Here is a 15,520-nt window from a genome sequence, read left to right as displayed (position 1 = left end):
AGACGAGTGCTCTGGATAAATTACCGGGAGTAGGATTTGAAAGAAAGTGTAAAAGTGCACAGATCCACTGGTCATTCCGGTGCTCGGTGGTAATGTCAACAGTAGCAAGGGTCGAGAAATAGTAGGCACAGACGTGGTCAGACGAGGAACCACTAGGCAATGGCGAACGGGAAAGAGCGTCCGCGTCCGTATGCTTCAGGCCTGATCGATAAATGCCATGAATGTCATATTTCTGGAGACGGAGAGCCCAGCGAGCAAGGCGGCCGGAGGGGTCTTTAAGAGACGCCAGCCAGCACAAAGCATGATGATCGGTCACGACATAAAACGGTCGGCCATAGGCATAGGGACGACATTTTGCTATGGCCCAAATAATGGCCAAACATTCTCTTTTTGTTACAGAGTAATTAGACTCTGCTTTCGTCAATGTTCGGCTGGCGTATTCCACCGAATAATCGCTGAAACCAGGCTTACGTCGGGTGAGGACGGCACCGAGCCCAATGCCACTGGCGTCAGTCTGAATCTCCGTAGGCGCAGTCGGATCAAAGTGGCAAAGTGGCGGATAATGGGCGAAACCAATAGGCAGCGTAATGTGGCGAAGGCTTTATCGCAGGCTAGAGTCCAGGCTGAAAGGTCAGAGATGCCGGCAAGGAGCTGGGTCAGTGGAGAGATGATGGAGGCTAAGCTCAAGATGAAAGGTCGAAAGTAGGAGCACAGCCCGATACAGCTCCGGAGCTGCTACAGGGAGGTTGGCTTCGGAAACTCTGCAACTGCGCGACGTTTGGTGGGGTGGGGAAGAATGCCGTCCTTAGACACTAAAGTGGCCTAAAATTGTGATTTTTCGGGCGGCAAAGTGGCACTCCTTCAAATTCAACTGAAGCCAATCATCGGCGATACACGTGAGAACATGCGTCAGGCGGAGAAGGTGAGATGAAAAGTCGGTAGAAAATACTACGATGCCATCCAGATAACAAAGACAGGTCTGCCACTAGAGTACACGAAGAACAGTGTCCATAAGGCGCACAGAAGTAGCTGGAGCATCGCAAAGGCCGAAGTGCATAACATTGAACTCGTATAAGCCGTCCGGTGTTATAAAGGCAGGTTTTGAGCGGTCAGCGTCAGCCATCGGCACTTGCCAGTAGCCAGAGCGCAAATCCAAAGAGGAGAAATACTCGGCTCCCTGTAAACAGTCCAAGGCGTCGTCGAATCGTGGCAGAGGATAGACGTCTTTGCGCGTGATCTTGTTTAGACTACGGTAATCGACGCAGAACCGAATTGAGCCATCGTTCTTAGTGACCAAAGCAATCGCAGAAGCCCATGGACTGTTAGATGGCTGCATGACGTCCCGGCGAAGCATATAATCCACGTTATCAGCAATGACTTGGCGCACAGAGGCCGACACGCGATAAGGAAGCTGGCGCAAAGGTGTGTTTGTACCAGTGTCGATTGTGTACATAACGACAGACGTGCGACCCAGAGCAGTGTGAGGAAGGTCGAAGGAACAAGTAAAACTCTAAAGGAGGGCAGCGAGTTGATCGCGTTGCGCGAGTGGAAGATCTGCGTCAATAACCTGTTGAAAAACATCGCGTGGTGTTAAAGCGGTCGCTATATCGCAAGAGCTGAGAACATTAACGTCGTATAAAGTAGGCGTGGTAGGAAGGGTATTTAAAACGCGGGGTCAAGTTCTTCAATACGACCGAGACACTCGCCGCGTAGCAGAACGGACGGGCACAAAAATGGATTATAGACGTACATTGCACTAAGGCCATCTTCGAACTTGAGAACAGCAAATGTGAGCAGGAGGCAGGGATGGCGTGAAGCGGTGTCGGAAGGTGTGAAGAAGACAGTCGAAGTTGTAACGCTTTCACAGGAGAGTGGAACGAGGGCAGCAGAAACTGAAGGAATGACTGTGTCATTTGGCGACAAGGAGTTTTGCAGACCTGGTAGGGACGTCACACAAGACAGTATCACAAAAAGTAAAAAAGAGAAACTTCCGCGCGGGCGCAGTCAATAACGGCACGATGAGTGGAAAGGAAATCGTAGCCCATGATGATGTCGTGTGAGCAGTGAGACAGTACAATAAACTCGATGGTGTATAAGGCGTCTTTGATGAGAACACGGGCCGCGCCCGCCGCTGAGGGATGAATGCGCTGTGATAATGTGGTGCGAAGCGAAAAGTCGGGAAGCGGGGTGGTCACTTTGCGAAGACGACGGCAAAGAGCTTCACTGATGACGGATACGGCAGCGCCCTCGTCGACAAGAGCGAATATTGCGACGCCGTCGAGCAACACGTGTATTACGTTAGCGGGAGAACACGGAGGACTTGAAGAGTTCGAACAAAGCGCAGTTATTGCCCAGGGAACTGCGACTGTTACTTTCCCTCAACAGCGCCGCTAGTACGTCGAAGTGGGGATGGGGAACGGCGACGAGGGGAAGATGATCGGCGAGTGGTATACGCTTGATTGCAGCGGGATAGAAAGTCGGAACCGGGTGGAGTTCTCGGCGAGGGCTGTTCCGTATCGTAGGAGTAGTTCCAGAGGTCAGGTCGAGAAGGTGGAAGGCGTTGGTGGCAAAGGCGTGCGACATGGCCCGGCAGCCCGCAAGAGTAGCAGATTGGCCGGTTATCGGCGGTTCGCCAAGGGTTCGTAGGGCGTTGGCGTACCCTTGGAATAGGGACATGGAATACAGACCCAGGCAAAGGCGAAGGAAGGTTGGAAGGAGCGGCCTGGTAGGAAAAAGATACTGATGGCATTAGCGGCCTGGCCGCAACTTGGGTGTAAGTCAGTGGTGCCATTACTTGCGCCGGCACGGGACTGGACGGCAGCACAGGACTGGGCCGGAGCATGGAGCTGCGAGGAAGAACATCAGCGATGTGATCTTGCACGGCACGCCGTATCGTAGGCGTCAACGATGGAGCCATGTCAGGTGCAAGGCGGCCAGTATCCTGTAACTGAGGGACCAGTGATAGTTGGCGGGCGACCTCTTCTCGAACAAAGGCTTTGATTTGTTGAAGCAAAAGGGCTCTCATCTGATGGGGTAGAACCGCCCAGCGCTAGTGTAGAGATGGCGTCGTCTCTAACACCGGACCGCCGGGTAAAAGCGCGCTTCTTACGAAGCACGTCGTAGCTCTGAAAAATTTGGATAACGTCACTGACCGTGGCAGGATTTTTCACCCAGAGCATCTGGCACGCGTCGTCAGAGATGCCTTTCATGATGTTTTAGATCTTATCCGCTTCCGACATTAGCGGATCGACAAGCTTGCACAGGTACACGATGTCTTCTATATAACTGGTGAACGACTCTTCGGCATGCTGAGTGCGCTCACGCAAGCGTTGTTTTGCCCGGAGCTTGCGAACTGCAGGGCGGCCGAACACTTCCGCAAAATTCTTTTTAAATTCAGACCAAGATGGCAGGTCTGCCTCATTGTTGCGAAACCAGAGGTTCGCCACTTCAGTCAGATAAAAGATTACATTACTTAGCTTGACAGTGTCGTCCCATATGTTGTAACTACTGACTCGCTCATAAGCCGACAACCAATCGTCGACATCTTAGTCGGCTGTGCCACTGAAGAGGCACAGATCACGCTGCCATAGAGCTCCAGAACACAGCACGGTGGTTGGAAGAGACGGCGATGTCTAGGCAGTATCGTCCGGCATGTTGGAAGCAGATGGCAATGTGCGGCTTCTTAGTTCCAGGGTGGACGGGAACGTACCCAGCAGCACCTGCACCAATTGTAGGGGTGTGTTTATTCAGTCGACGCAGATGAATCCCGCTGCTCGGGAAGAACGCACAACTCGAACTCACTGGAGAAAGATTTGATGTTGGTAAAGATTGAGGGTCACCGGAGAAGGGGTAGGCAGCGAACACGGTGGTTAGATGGCATCCTCGAGGCGCGTGCAGATGAAGTTATGTGATGTTAGAAAGATAGTGAGAGACCGGAAAGCGTGGCGTGATATGGTCCATAGGGTCACGAAGAGTCGGACACGACTGAACTGAACTGAACACACACATATATATATATATATATATATATATATATATATATATATATATATATATATATATATATATATAATGACACATGCCATTCATAGACGACGACGAAGATTTGAACGGGCGATTGGGAGAAGACGACGAAGCGAAACTGTGCTCCGATTTTTATGCTGACCTGACTTGTTGGGATTCTTCGGTGCCAGAGTGCCTTCTGTGTAAAGTTACATTACAAATCCCTGGTTTTGTGTATGTCAGAGAATTCATCGTGCTTCCTAAGTGTTCGAAAGACTTGATCCTTGGTCTAGACTTCCTGCAGAATAACGGCGCTGTCATTGACCTGAAAGAAGCGCGTGTTTCCTTTTCGTCGAAACGAGCCGTGGCGCGCTTTGAAAATGAGGATCTGGGTCTGAACGTTTTGCGTATAGTCGATATTGACGTGAGAGTTCTGGCACGCTCTAGTGTGCAGGTTCTTCTAAAGCATGACTTGTAACACGATTACGAGGGCATCTAGGATGGGCACCTCCTGCTACTACTCGAGAAGGAATTAGCCGTTGCTCGAGGACTCGTACAACTCCAGAACAGTTGTGCTACTGTACTCCAGACAAATTTTGCTAAAGAGATGGGGCAGCTCGCCAAGGACACGGCTGTTGCCGTCCTTCACAATGTTACTGCCTTGCCTCATTTATGCACCGCCGGAGCGAACACTAAAGAAGAGGCCGCACCTTGTCATGCTCTGCGAACCGTTAAAATTAGCCCCGACTTGAGGCCCGATCAGAGAAATCTTCTCTCTGCCCTTATGAGCGATTTCGCAGACTGCTTCGAGACAGGCTCTAAGGTCGGTCGTACTCCTGGCGCCAAGCACCGCATCATCATCGATGAGACCACGTTACCGGTATGCCAGCGCCCGTACCGAGGTTCTCCTAAGGAACGTGACGCCATTAAAACGCAAGTGGATGAAATGCTTGCGGACGACGTGATTCAGCCTCCGACGAGCTCATGAGCGTCGCCAGTGGTCCTTGTCAAAAAGAAAGATGGCACCTTGAGATTCTGTGTCGATTACCGAAAGTTACATAACGTGACAATAAAAGGATGTCTATCCACAGCCCAGGATTGATGATGCCCTCGAGCGACTACACTACGCCAGGTACTTCTCCTCATTAGACCTCAGAAGCGGATACTGGCAAATCGAAGTGGATCAGAGAGACCGAGAGAAGACTGCATTTGTTACGCCTGATGTCCTATACGTGTTTAAGGTGCTTCCGTTTGGTATTTGCTTTGCACCGGCCACGTTCCAACGTGTGATGGACACGGTTTTATCAGGTCTGAAGTGGAAGTCGTGCTTGGTGTACTTAGATGATGTTATTTTCTTCCCCACTTTCGAGCAACACTTGGACCGGTTGGCGCATCGTGCTTCAAGCACTGAAAGGCGCACAACTAACGATCAAGCCTGAGAAATGCCACTTCGCTTTCAAGGAACTACGCTTTCTCGACCATGTTGTCAGTGAAGAGGGCATTCTCCCTGAACCCGAGAAGACTACCGCAGTGTCAAAGTTTCCACTTCCCTCTGACAAAAAGGCACTTCGGCGATTTCTAGGTCTTTGTCCTTACTACCGACGCTTTGTCCAAGATTTTTCTAAGATAGCTGAACCGCTGACAGCACTAACCAGAGAAGACATACCCTTCTTGTGGGGAGACGATCAAGAACAAGCCTTCCAGGAGCTTAGAAGCCGCCTACAGAGACCCCCAATACTCGCCCATGTCGATGAAGACTCCGCAACCGACGTACATACTGATGCGAGCAATGCTGGCCTCGGGGCGGTACTCATCCAGTGGCAAGGCGAAGTAGAACGGGTTATCGCCTACGTGAGCCGAACACTCTCACGATCGGAGGCGAACTATTCGACAACGGAGAAGGAGTGCCTTGCGGTTATCTGGGCCATTAGCAAGTTTTGACCATATTTGCATGGGCGACCCTTCCGTATTGTCAGCGACCATCATTCCTTGTGCTGGCTGGCAAGCCTAAAGACCCGTCTGGACGCTTAGCTCGTTGGAGCCTCCGTCTTCAAGAGTATGACGTTACTCTAGTTATAAGTCGGGACATAAATACCAAGATGCGGATTGCTTGTCACGCACGCCATTGGACTCCACTGCAGTGGAAAACGCCGACGATTTTCCCTTTATTGGGGCCATTACCCAATCCCATATGGCTGACCTTCAACGCAAGGACCCGGAGCTGGCGCCCCTCATCAACTATCTGGAAGGACGCGGTTGTAGGGCACCGCTTGTTTTTCGTCGTGGCTTGCAGTCATACGCTTTACGAAGTGGAGTTCTCTACAAGAGCAATTTTGAAACATCAAAAGAGACATTTCTACTCGTAGCACCTACGCACCTACGGCCAGACATATTCAGCGCTTTTCGCGACAAACCGTCCGCCGGTCACTTGGGAGTTAGTCGTACGCTTTCGAGAATTCCGGAGAAATACTACTGGCCGAAATTATTACCTTCAGTACAATCTTACGTTAAAACCTACCGTGATTGTCAACGCCGAAAGACTCCACCCGTGAAACCAGCTGCATTTCTTCAGCCGATCGCTCCACCGAAAACTCCTTTCCAACAAGTGGGGATGGATCTTCTTGGTCCTTTCCCGAAGTCAACTAATGGAAAGCGTTGGATTGTTGCCACGACAGACTACTTGACCCGATATGCTGAGACCGCGTCGCTCACAAATAAAACTGCCACCGAAGTAGCAGAGTTTTTGTCCACGACATCGTATTGCGTCATGGCGCTCCGGCTGTTATCATTACCGACCGTGGGGCAGCTTTTATGGCCCGCCTGACTAAGGCTGTGCTGAACCTTACACACACTAGCCATAGACGGGCCACGGCATACCACCCGCAAACTTATGGCTTGGTGGAATGGCTAAACAGACCTCTGACCGACATGCGGTCTATGTACGTGGATATAGAGCATAAGACCTGGGATCAAATTCTCCCATATGCCACGTTCGCATATAATACAGCACTTCAGGAGACGACGCGGCTCACTCCCTTCGAGCTTGTCTTCGGCCCGTCGAGTGACCACTCCCCTGGACACAATGCTACCCGTATACACCGACGACGAACATGAGCTTGACCTGGACGTCGCTAGTTTTACTCAGCGTGCGGGAGAAGCGCGGTAGCTGGCAAAGCAGCGCATATACCTACAACAGCAACTAGACGCCGTCCGTTACAACAAGGAAGGGCGCTTCGCTGCCTACGAGCCTAGAGACTGTCTGGATTTGGACGCCGGTTCGTCATCGTGGGCTGTCTGAAATATTGCTGCGTCAGTACTTCGGCTCATACCGTGTCCTCCGCCGCCTCAGCGACATTACTTACGAAGTTGAATCCAAGCCGTAGACGACAGAATTTCACTGATGTTGTACACGTCGTCCGGATGAAACCCTAACACGACCGCCCCACTGATTGATCTTAAGGCTGATGGCGCCCCATTTTCTGTTGTGGTATCCCATACCAACCTAGCATACCATCTGTCAGCTCATCGCATCGAGCAGCATTTGCAGCATCGAGGCGATGTGCCAAGAAGGGGGGCAATGACACATGTCATTCATAGACGACGGCGAAGATTTGAAAGGGCGTTTGGGAGAAGAAGACGAAGCGAAACTGTGTTCCGCTGTTCGTGCTGACCTGACTGGTTGTTAGGATTCCTCGGTGCCAGATTGCCTTCTGTGTAACGGTACGTTACAATATATATATATATATATATATATATATATATATATATATATATATATATATATATATATATATGTCTTGTACGAACGAGATGTATATACCTGTCACACGGTTTATAGAAACAGAATCATGCCACTTCTCTGCTGTGCCTGGGTAAGCGCAGCTTTTTCGCTCCATGATCATGCACAAGCCAGACCGACATTTTTTCCTGCTCAATTGTCTTTCCAATATGTCTGCAAATACCGCAGTCCTCCACCAGCTACACCAACAGAATCTAAGGAAGCTTTCTGCACTGTAAAATGTGTGTGTAAAATTACAGGTGTTGTTAAAGAAAATTTCGGTCCCCGTACAAAGAATATCCATTCTACTTCACTGGCCGAAATACGTTCTCGAAAAAAACAAACTGTATTTTTGTGTTTTCCAGCCAAAACCTTGATTGAAAGGCAAACAATTCGACATATTTTTGTCGTCTGTTCTATTTTCTACCGCAAACTGATGTTTACTTGAATAGTAGGTACATTCTGAATAGAAAGTGAAATGGTATGAGAACTCCGAAGGCGCTGTCTGACGATCGGCTGTGTAACAATTTTGATTCGGAAGAAGATAATTAGTGGCGCCACATTGAGGTCCGTTGTTGGTTCGCTTCCTGCTACAGTGGTATCTGCATTTTTCCACTTCCCTCAATTCGGTGGCTAGACAATGGTTGCTGCACAATCAGCTTTATGGGTGCCATCGAGTATTGCCAGCGCCGTGAGATATTCGTGAGTTGGAGTTAGGCTTTCGCCTTAAAAATGATGTTCACTGAAGAAATTGGCGCTTAACGCAATTTTATTGTTACAGCGGAAAAACATGTGAAATGAAAGGGGAGTAAAAAAGATATATTAGCATCATTCTTTTAACTGCGACAAAAAGAAAAAACAAAAAAGAAAGAACAGAAAACGTCGTGCAACAGAAAAGGTTTGTGAATTTGTAAAAATTTTCTATTGTAAAGTGTAAACTCACAGAAACCTTAAAACAAAAAACATAGAATAGAAAATTTCTGGCAGAACAGCTGCCAGAATGTCTGTATTTTTCAAAAAAACGTTTTTATAGTGTAATCTTATGCGGCCACCAGCTTTCTACTGTAACGTTCCACGTGTGCTTTTCATTGGAACATTTAAGTTACTCTTAATGACAATGGTTTTTTTTCCCTCTGTCAAGCATACCCTTCTCATTCTCTTCTCGATGTCATCTCGACTTCGACAACAAAGTTATAAACGCACATTTTTTTTCTAGAATATTTTGCTCTGCTTTTGTCTTTTACAGCTGAAGTATCATATTTTTTAATAGGTTGCTGGGTTTCCCTCAAATAAAGGCGACCTTTTCTGTTAGTGTTCACGTTTCTGCCATACAGGGTGAGTACCTGCAGGATAAAAATTTTACACAGTTTTGAGGAATGCTTGGAAACGTCCCACATGCTCTGTCAATTCTCACTGAATGTGCACCATTCGAATCTCCTCTTTTGAGTTATTTTACTTTAGTGGTCTTGATCTGTGGTCCTATGTTGACTGTGGTCCTATGTTGACCCGTCATATATTGACTTCTCTCATCACTTCGAGCACCTGACGGCTTATTCTTAATGTTTTTATCTTCGGACTGCCTTGAACGTTAATTTGTGGCTCCGCTTCTCTGAGTCATTAATCATACTTTGTAATTAGTCCCGTAAAATCCTTAACAATGCAATGTCAAAAGTGAATAGCAAATTACTGATATATACTCGCATAACACTTATCGCTAACATTTTCGAATCAAGGCCTCTAATTACTCCCTGTATGCAAGCGGCGTTAAGCATTGGAAGGTTCATGTCGTTCCATAGTCGAACAAGCCTTCTTATGAGGTGTGGCATCTTTATAGAGGAATACGGTTGCTGTGGAGCTACATAGGTTTTCTTCCTGTACTGTCATATATTTCTATCCTATGCATTAATTTACGCTGCTTACGTTATCTACGAAGGCTATTATACGGGTTCTGTGTGTTGCCGCTATATTATATCATGGCCGGCGATAGTGTAGACTTGATATGTCCTCAGGCAGCTTTTACGGGAGCCTGCCTAAGGTAACTAGTGAACACCAGAGTAAATCCATTTGCATGTTGTATCTTACAGTAAGGGACAAAAGTTTGCGGCATGCGGATTTGCGGGGAAAACTTTATTTCTTCGTTGGCCTCGCTAGTATATCCCGTGAGAATTTTTTTCTCAATGGAGCGTGCATGTTCCCTCGGGATTCAACCCATTTCATTCATTATATTTAGCAGGCACACAGACGTTTTTTCAAGGGACTTACGTCGAGCAAACTATTCTTTATGGCTGTACATTTATCGGTCTGTAAATTTTTGTCTCGAAGTTATGTTTAAATATGGATTAATTTATTCTCAGTTTTCTTAAGCATCCTTGTACTATTGACGTCATGATGCTGTTCATGCTTGGTCCATCCGCTGCTATGGGGCTTCATCTCACTGTAACAGCTAGCGGCATCTTCCGGTCATGTCAATTACATACTGACGCATAGCCCATGAACTCAACAAAAATGAACAGTGCCTACTGTTTCGCTGTCTCAATTGAATACAAATTGGCAAAATATACGTTAAAAACAGGTAGCTGTGCAATAGAGCAAAATGTTAGCTTTATCCCACCTAAGGCTCATGAAATATATTTAAACTCAGGACTAATGAAGCTTCGCTTGCCGCCGAGTTAGTGTGCAAGCTTTTCACGGCCTCAAGCGTGGCCCGCATGAGGCGTTTTACAGGCGATTTTTATGGCGGAGCAGAAGAAAAAAACACTCAGGCCACGAAGACACCGGGAAAGGGCAGTGAAAGATTGACAATAAGAAGCAGTCTTGTGATTCGGGGCAGATGTCGTTCAAGGGAGTCACGCATGCGACTCGCGAACGCACCTATTGGTCTGGGCCGCATCGTGAACGGTGAAGGGACGCCAACCACGTCGAGCTACTCACCCAAACTTCGGCACTGAAGAAGCCGCTCTCGCGCCGTGTATCATCTGCACGGGCGCCTCTACCGCTTTACCTCGCTAAATTCCTGTCGAAGGTAACTGCTCAAGACTATAGTGAACTAGCTACACAGAAGACTAAAAAGGATACTTTAGAAATGGTAATGACAGCGAGAAGCGCCTGATGAAAGCATCTGCTCTGAAGGACAGGGCATGTGAGTCGCGTGCTCGGGAATTGTGAAGCAGGTCGGTTTTTATGAAATTATGAAGTCGCAGTCGCCTCAAGTTCGTCGCAGGAGGCGATTTCTGTGACGAATACAGAGGGACTTCCTGGTGGGAACACGAGCGAGTGTTTACGCTGAGGTCTGAGACTGTCAAGCTGTTTGTCTGCCTGTGGACCTGACACGCAATCCTCGTTTTATATCATACCGCTAAATCCTTGACGGGAGCCTCTTTTACTATGAAATTCCCTACTCTCGTCACATTTAAACTAATTAGAGGCGTCACTGTCCTATTATCTCTATATTGTGCCTTACCGATTGCCTCCACCTCCTGCGCAATGCCATAGTTAAAACGCAACATGATATACGCTTCGTTCGTTGTTGGCGAAGGATTGAAAAGTCTGAATAAGCATCTGAACAAAGCAGAAATACAGCTGAGGAGAGTATGTAGCCGGGATAGTTCGTGATACATTAAGTCAAAAATTTAGCTCAAACATAAAGCACAATGAACAGTGAAGGACACACATGACGATTGACGAGCGCTATCTATTGTGATTCATATTTGCGCTAGTTTGTTTACTTAAATCAGAAAAAATTCCAGGAAAGATGTCTAAGTGCAGAAAGGCGGAAGGCAAGTGATAATTCGTTGTTTCTGCTGTGGCGCCCACGAAAGGCTGTTTCGAATGCGCCGGCTTTCGAGAACTCTTGTGGGGCTACTTTGGTTTGGTTTGGTTTGGTTTCGGTGTTTGACGTCCCAAAGCACCTCAAGCTATGAGAGACGCCGTAGTGGAGGACTCCGGAAATTTCGACCACTTGGGGTTTTTTAACTTGCACTGACATCGTACAGCACACGGGCGCCTAGCTTATATATATATATATATATATATATATATATATATATATATATATATATATATATATATATATATATATATATATATATATATATATATATATAAACAAATTGCATCAATGCATCGCTCTCTTCCTGCGGCAAACTGCCCAATTCAGTACACAATTATTTATTATGGGCAGATGTTTTAGTGTCTTTTGGTGCAATTGCAATATAGAGGGTTTTCTTTATTTTGAGAATTAAAAAACATATACGCCAGTCGGAATTCCTGCTGATGCTTTCTGAAGAAAAATTGAGGGCCTGAATATTATATACGTGCACACGTGCATTCACGTGCACAGGGCTAGCTTCTCCGCATCCGAAGCTGTTGCACCCCCGAACCAAAATCTTCAGAGTCGTTACCTGTTCCTGGATCTCCAGCCTTAGGTAGCCACTTGCTGACATTTCATCCCCCTCCTTGAAGACGTCGCATTCAGAATCGTCGTTACAGGTAGTCCACACGCCATACTCCGAAAGCTGGTACTGGTATCACAGGTGGAAAAGAAACTTCAGATGCTAACACCCCAAAATATAACAATGTGTCGCATGGAAATGAAGGGTAGGAGAATGAGGTACTTTTTTGATACGTAATGATTAATGAAAACCGGCACTCGGAAATACCAAAGAAAGCAAAGCAAAACACGATGGTTTTGACTGTGATGGTGGAAGAGAAATTAAATGTGCCAGCATTTTATGCAACAAATGCAAGTTATAGAAAAGAAAACGTTAGAAACAACAATATGTCGCAGCTTTGACTGAAATCTTCAGCCTCCGAATGTCCCGTGAAATGTACGACCATCAACAGCAACTCCGATGTCTGGCCAGTCTTGCACGTTGGGAAGCATTTTAATGCATACGGACGCCTCAGGTAAAAAAAAAATATTTTATGCGTAGCTTGTGGCCATAGAAACAAGGACGGATGAAAGCCTACGTTAGCCTAACCGGCTGTAAACCTAACCTTACGACCGGCTGTGGGCCTAACCTTCACTCCTCAATGATGAGCAACACATCATTGCTTTTGTCGATGATGGGATCGGTAGGACGTCAATGGTTTCCATAGCGGGAGACAATAACGTCAATGCTTGTTCTATGTGATAGCTTCATGATCGACTGGCCTTTCTTGTTTCGCTTCAGTTGGAGCGGGAATGAAACATTTGCCGGGGCCATCAGTGTGAAAAATGTTACAGCTTTGCAAAATCATTTTAGCAAAACCAAGGCCGGTCTTTACATGTTTTCTCTGAAACTACGGAAACGCCAAGAACTACAAGCAGCGAAATTAGGCCTAACAGCGCCGTCGCGCGTACAATCTGTCTCACTAGGTAATATTTTTTTTAAAGCACTAATCAAGCTGTCCTATTCAGAGAAATAAAATTATCAGCCACTTTGTGTCTCATCCTAGTTTTCGAAATAGCAGTGCTTACCTGACTAATACAGCTATGTTTTTTCGAGCCTTCGTTTTTTTCACTGAGCGATCAAAGCCGCCATGTTGTCAGTGAACAGGCTCTCCTATAGCTCCGCCTGGTTTCATGCAAGTCCGCCGTGCGTAGTTAACCGGCGTTTGCAGCTTTACATAAATACTATATCAGATTTTCAATATGAAGGCACTTGCGAGACAGAAACATCGTCCAAGGAGAACTTCGTTTCAATTATTTCTGTGCAACTGTAAACAGGGGATAGTGCAATACAAAGCCACGTGGTCAAACAGGGCATACAGATAGGAAGCGCCGAAACAGATTTGACTGCTTGTGATGCCACCGAGCATATGTATTTGTTTGACGTCTAACATTTAGTTTTTCATTCGCCAGTATAATAGGCGTAATAGCAGTAGACTAGCAGCCTAAAAAACTGTTTTAGTTCATAATTTAGGCATACAACCGGACGTACACTTGTCGCCTTCAAAGGTCTATCGCTGGTAATGGGTCGGTTAATGGCGAGAAACGGCTGTGATGGCGCTTCTTTCGTTTTATTTTGCGCTGTTAGAAGTATTTGATTACTGCAAAGGGGTCTTTTTCTAGATTCGGAGGACGTGTTTTTATACAAAAAGCCAATTTTATTACCGCTCAATTGCCGTTTGGCGGTTTCGGCGCTATTGGCTTTTTGTTTTTTGCCTGTCTTAAAAATTTGGTCCAGAGTATAAATCGCGGTCACTGGGTTTCAAATAATTTTCACACCATTGGCACAAACATCGTTTTAAAAATAAAAGCAGGTAACACTAATTATTGTGCAGGTCTTCTAAAGGAGTTGTACATTCAATATCATTTTATTTAGGAAATGGAGAGTATCATTTCGGAACGAAAGTTTTTGCACAGCGTTCCTGGTCTGCAGAGAAATGCCTAATTTCAAAAGGGGTCGTCGGTTTCCGCTATGCATATGCCCCCATGGAAAATGAAGAGAGGACGAAATGAAATTGGAAATGCCTAAAATGGTGAATTCCAAGAGGAGGGAATGGTGAATCATTTCTCTAGTTGAAGGACACCCTAGTAGAAAATAGCATCTCACCAATCTATTGGGTGTCTTTGACTATATCTCAGAATAATTACCCACTAGATCGACCAATAGGTGAAGCGTTTCTCACAAATTGCTTTTACTGAGCGAATGTTCACGTAAATTTACGATAGAATCACTGTCTCTGCTATATTTTAGAGAATCTGTAAACAGGAAATTTGTTTAGCACATGCGTAGTGCATTTGCACCTGTTAATGAGGGGCACAGCTAGATGGACGGGGATGAACACTGGCTGGTAGACAGAAGCACCGGACCGGGCCTAAACCCGGAGGTACCGTCAGAAACATGAGTTTTACGAAGGCAGCCCTGCTGGATGTTTGTGACCTAGAGCTAACGGTGGCGTGAGGCGTCAGGAAGAGTCGCGGACAAGCAGTGCAGCGACAGAAATTCTGGCTGAAAAGTTCAGCGCGCTCGTGGCATGTCTCTCCCTTTAACACATGTTAGAGGCGTCTGTGAAGAAATGGGAACTTCTGTTGCTTTTCAGCTTTGCGCTAAGACAGAAGTCAGGGTGAACTAGAAACAAGGGTTGAGAGAAGCCTCAGTTCACAAGCCGAGACAATGACTTTGTGTTGGCCCAGACGAAGGCAAGTCCACTTGTTGAACCGTTTGCTCAACTTGCGAACTGAGGCTACCCTCAACCCTTAGTCAGTGCTTTTTCATTGCTTGCCCCCATTTTTTTTATTCTCGCTCTATTCATGGCAGAGGAAAGACACTTTCACACAAGCGCTTTTCCGGTGGCAGTTGTAGGTGTCCACTTAGAAGAGTGTGTGAGACCGTGGCTTTGTTAGGAACAATGCGGCAATAAACCCTTTTTAATATAGTCCATGTCCGGATGAGGCCGTTTCAGTGACCGGATAGCAGAAAATCACTACCTGAATGTTGTTTTTCAGTTTTGGGGTGACGTCATTACATTGTGGGAAGCAACGGGAGATAAGCGGACTAACTGTTTTATATTTTCGAGCTCTATATTGCTCAAAGCACATTGCAATGTCCTCCGTTAATTGTTAGGAAGGAGCGTGAAAAAGAGCAATATTACGATGATCAATTGAAGTTGCCACTCAAGTTTTCGATCTCCTGGGGATATCAATGCCAAGAATATTTCAATACGTGCGAGAACTTTGAAGCTGAAACGGGCGAAAAAATAACGCGAAATGTCCAGTACGCATCATTGTAGCATCGGTAAGGACATTTTGCTTTC

General features: G+C 46.5%; 1 protein-coding gene across 1 annotated transcript in view; it reads right to left on the bottom strand.

Annotated features, from left to right (window-relative positions):
* LOC146186688 (uncharacterized) overlaps positions 1-15,520 on the bottom strand; it is a 62,393-nt gene that overhangs the window by 2,948 nt on the left and 43,925 nt on the right. Inside the window, exons 10-11 of the mRNA XM_084608084.1 lie at positions 12,102-12,300; positions 5,745-5,849 (exon numbers count right to left, since the gene is read on the bottom strand). Coding sequence (XP_084464210.1) covers positions 5,745-5,849; positions 12,102-12,300 — 304 coding nt within the window. The remainder of the gene's footprint in view (positions 1-5,744; positions 5,850-12,101; positions 12,301-15,520) is intronic.

The sequence above is a fragment of the Amblyomma maculatum genome, chromosome 6 (genome assembly GCF_055883805.1).
Source record: "Amblyomma maculatum isolate TAMU_Amacu chromosome 6, ASM5588380v1, whole genome shotgun sequence".
Taxonomy (NCBI): domain Eukaryota; kingdom Metazoa; phylum Arthropoda; class Arachnida; order Ixodida; family Ixodidae; genus Amblyomma; species Amblyomma maculatum.
This window is presented reverse-complemented; position numbering and strand designations above follow the sequence as displayed.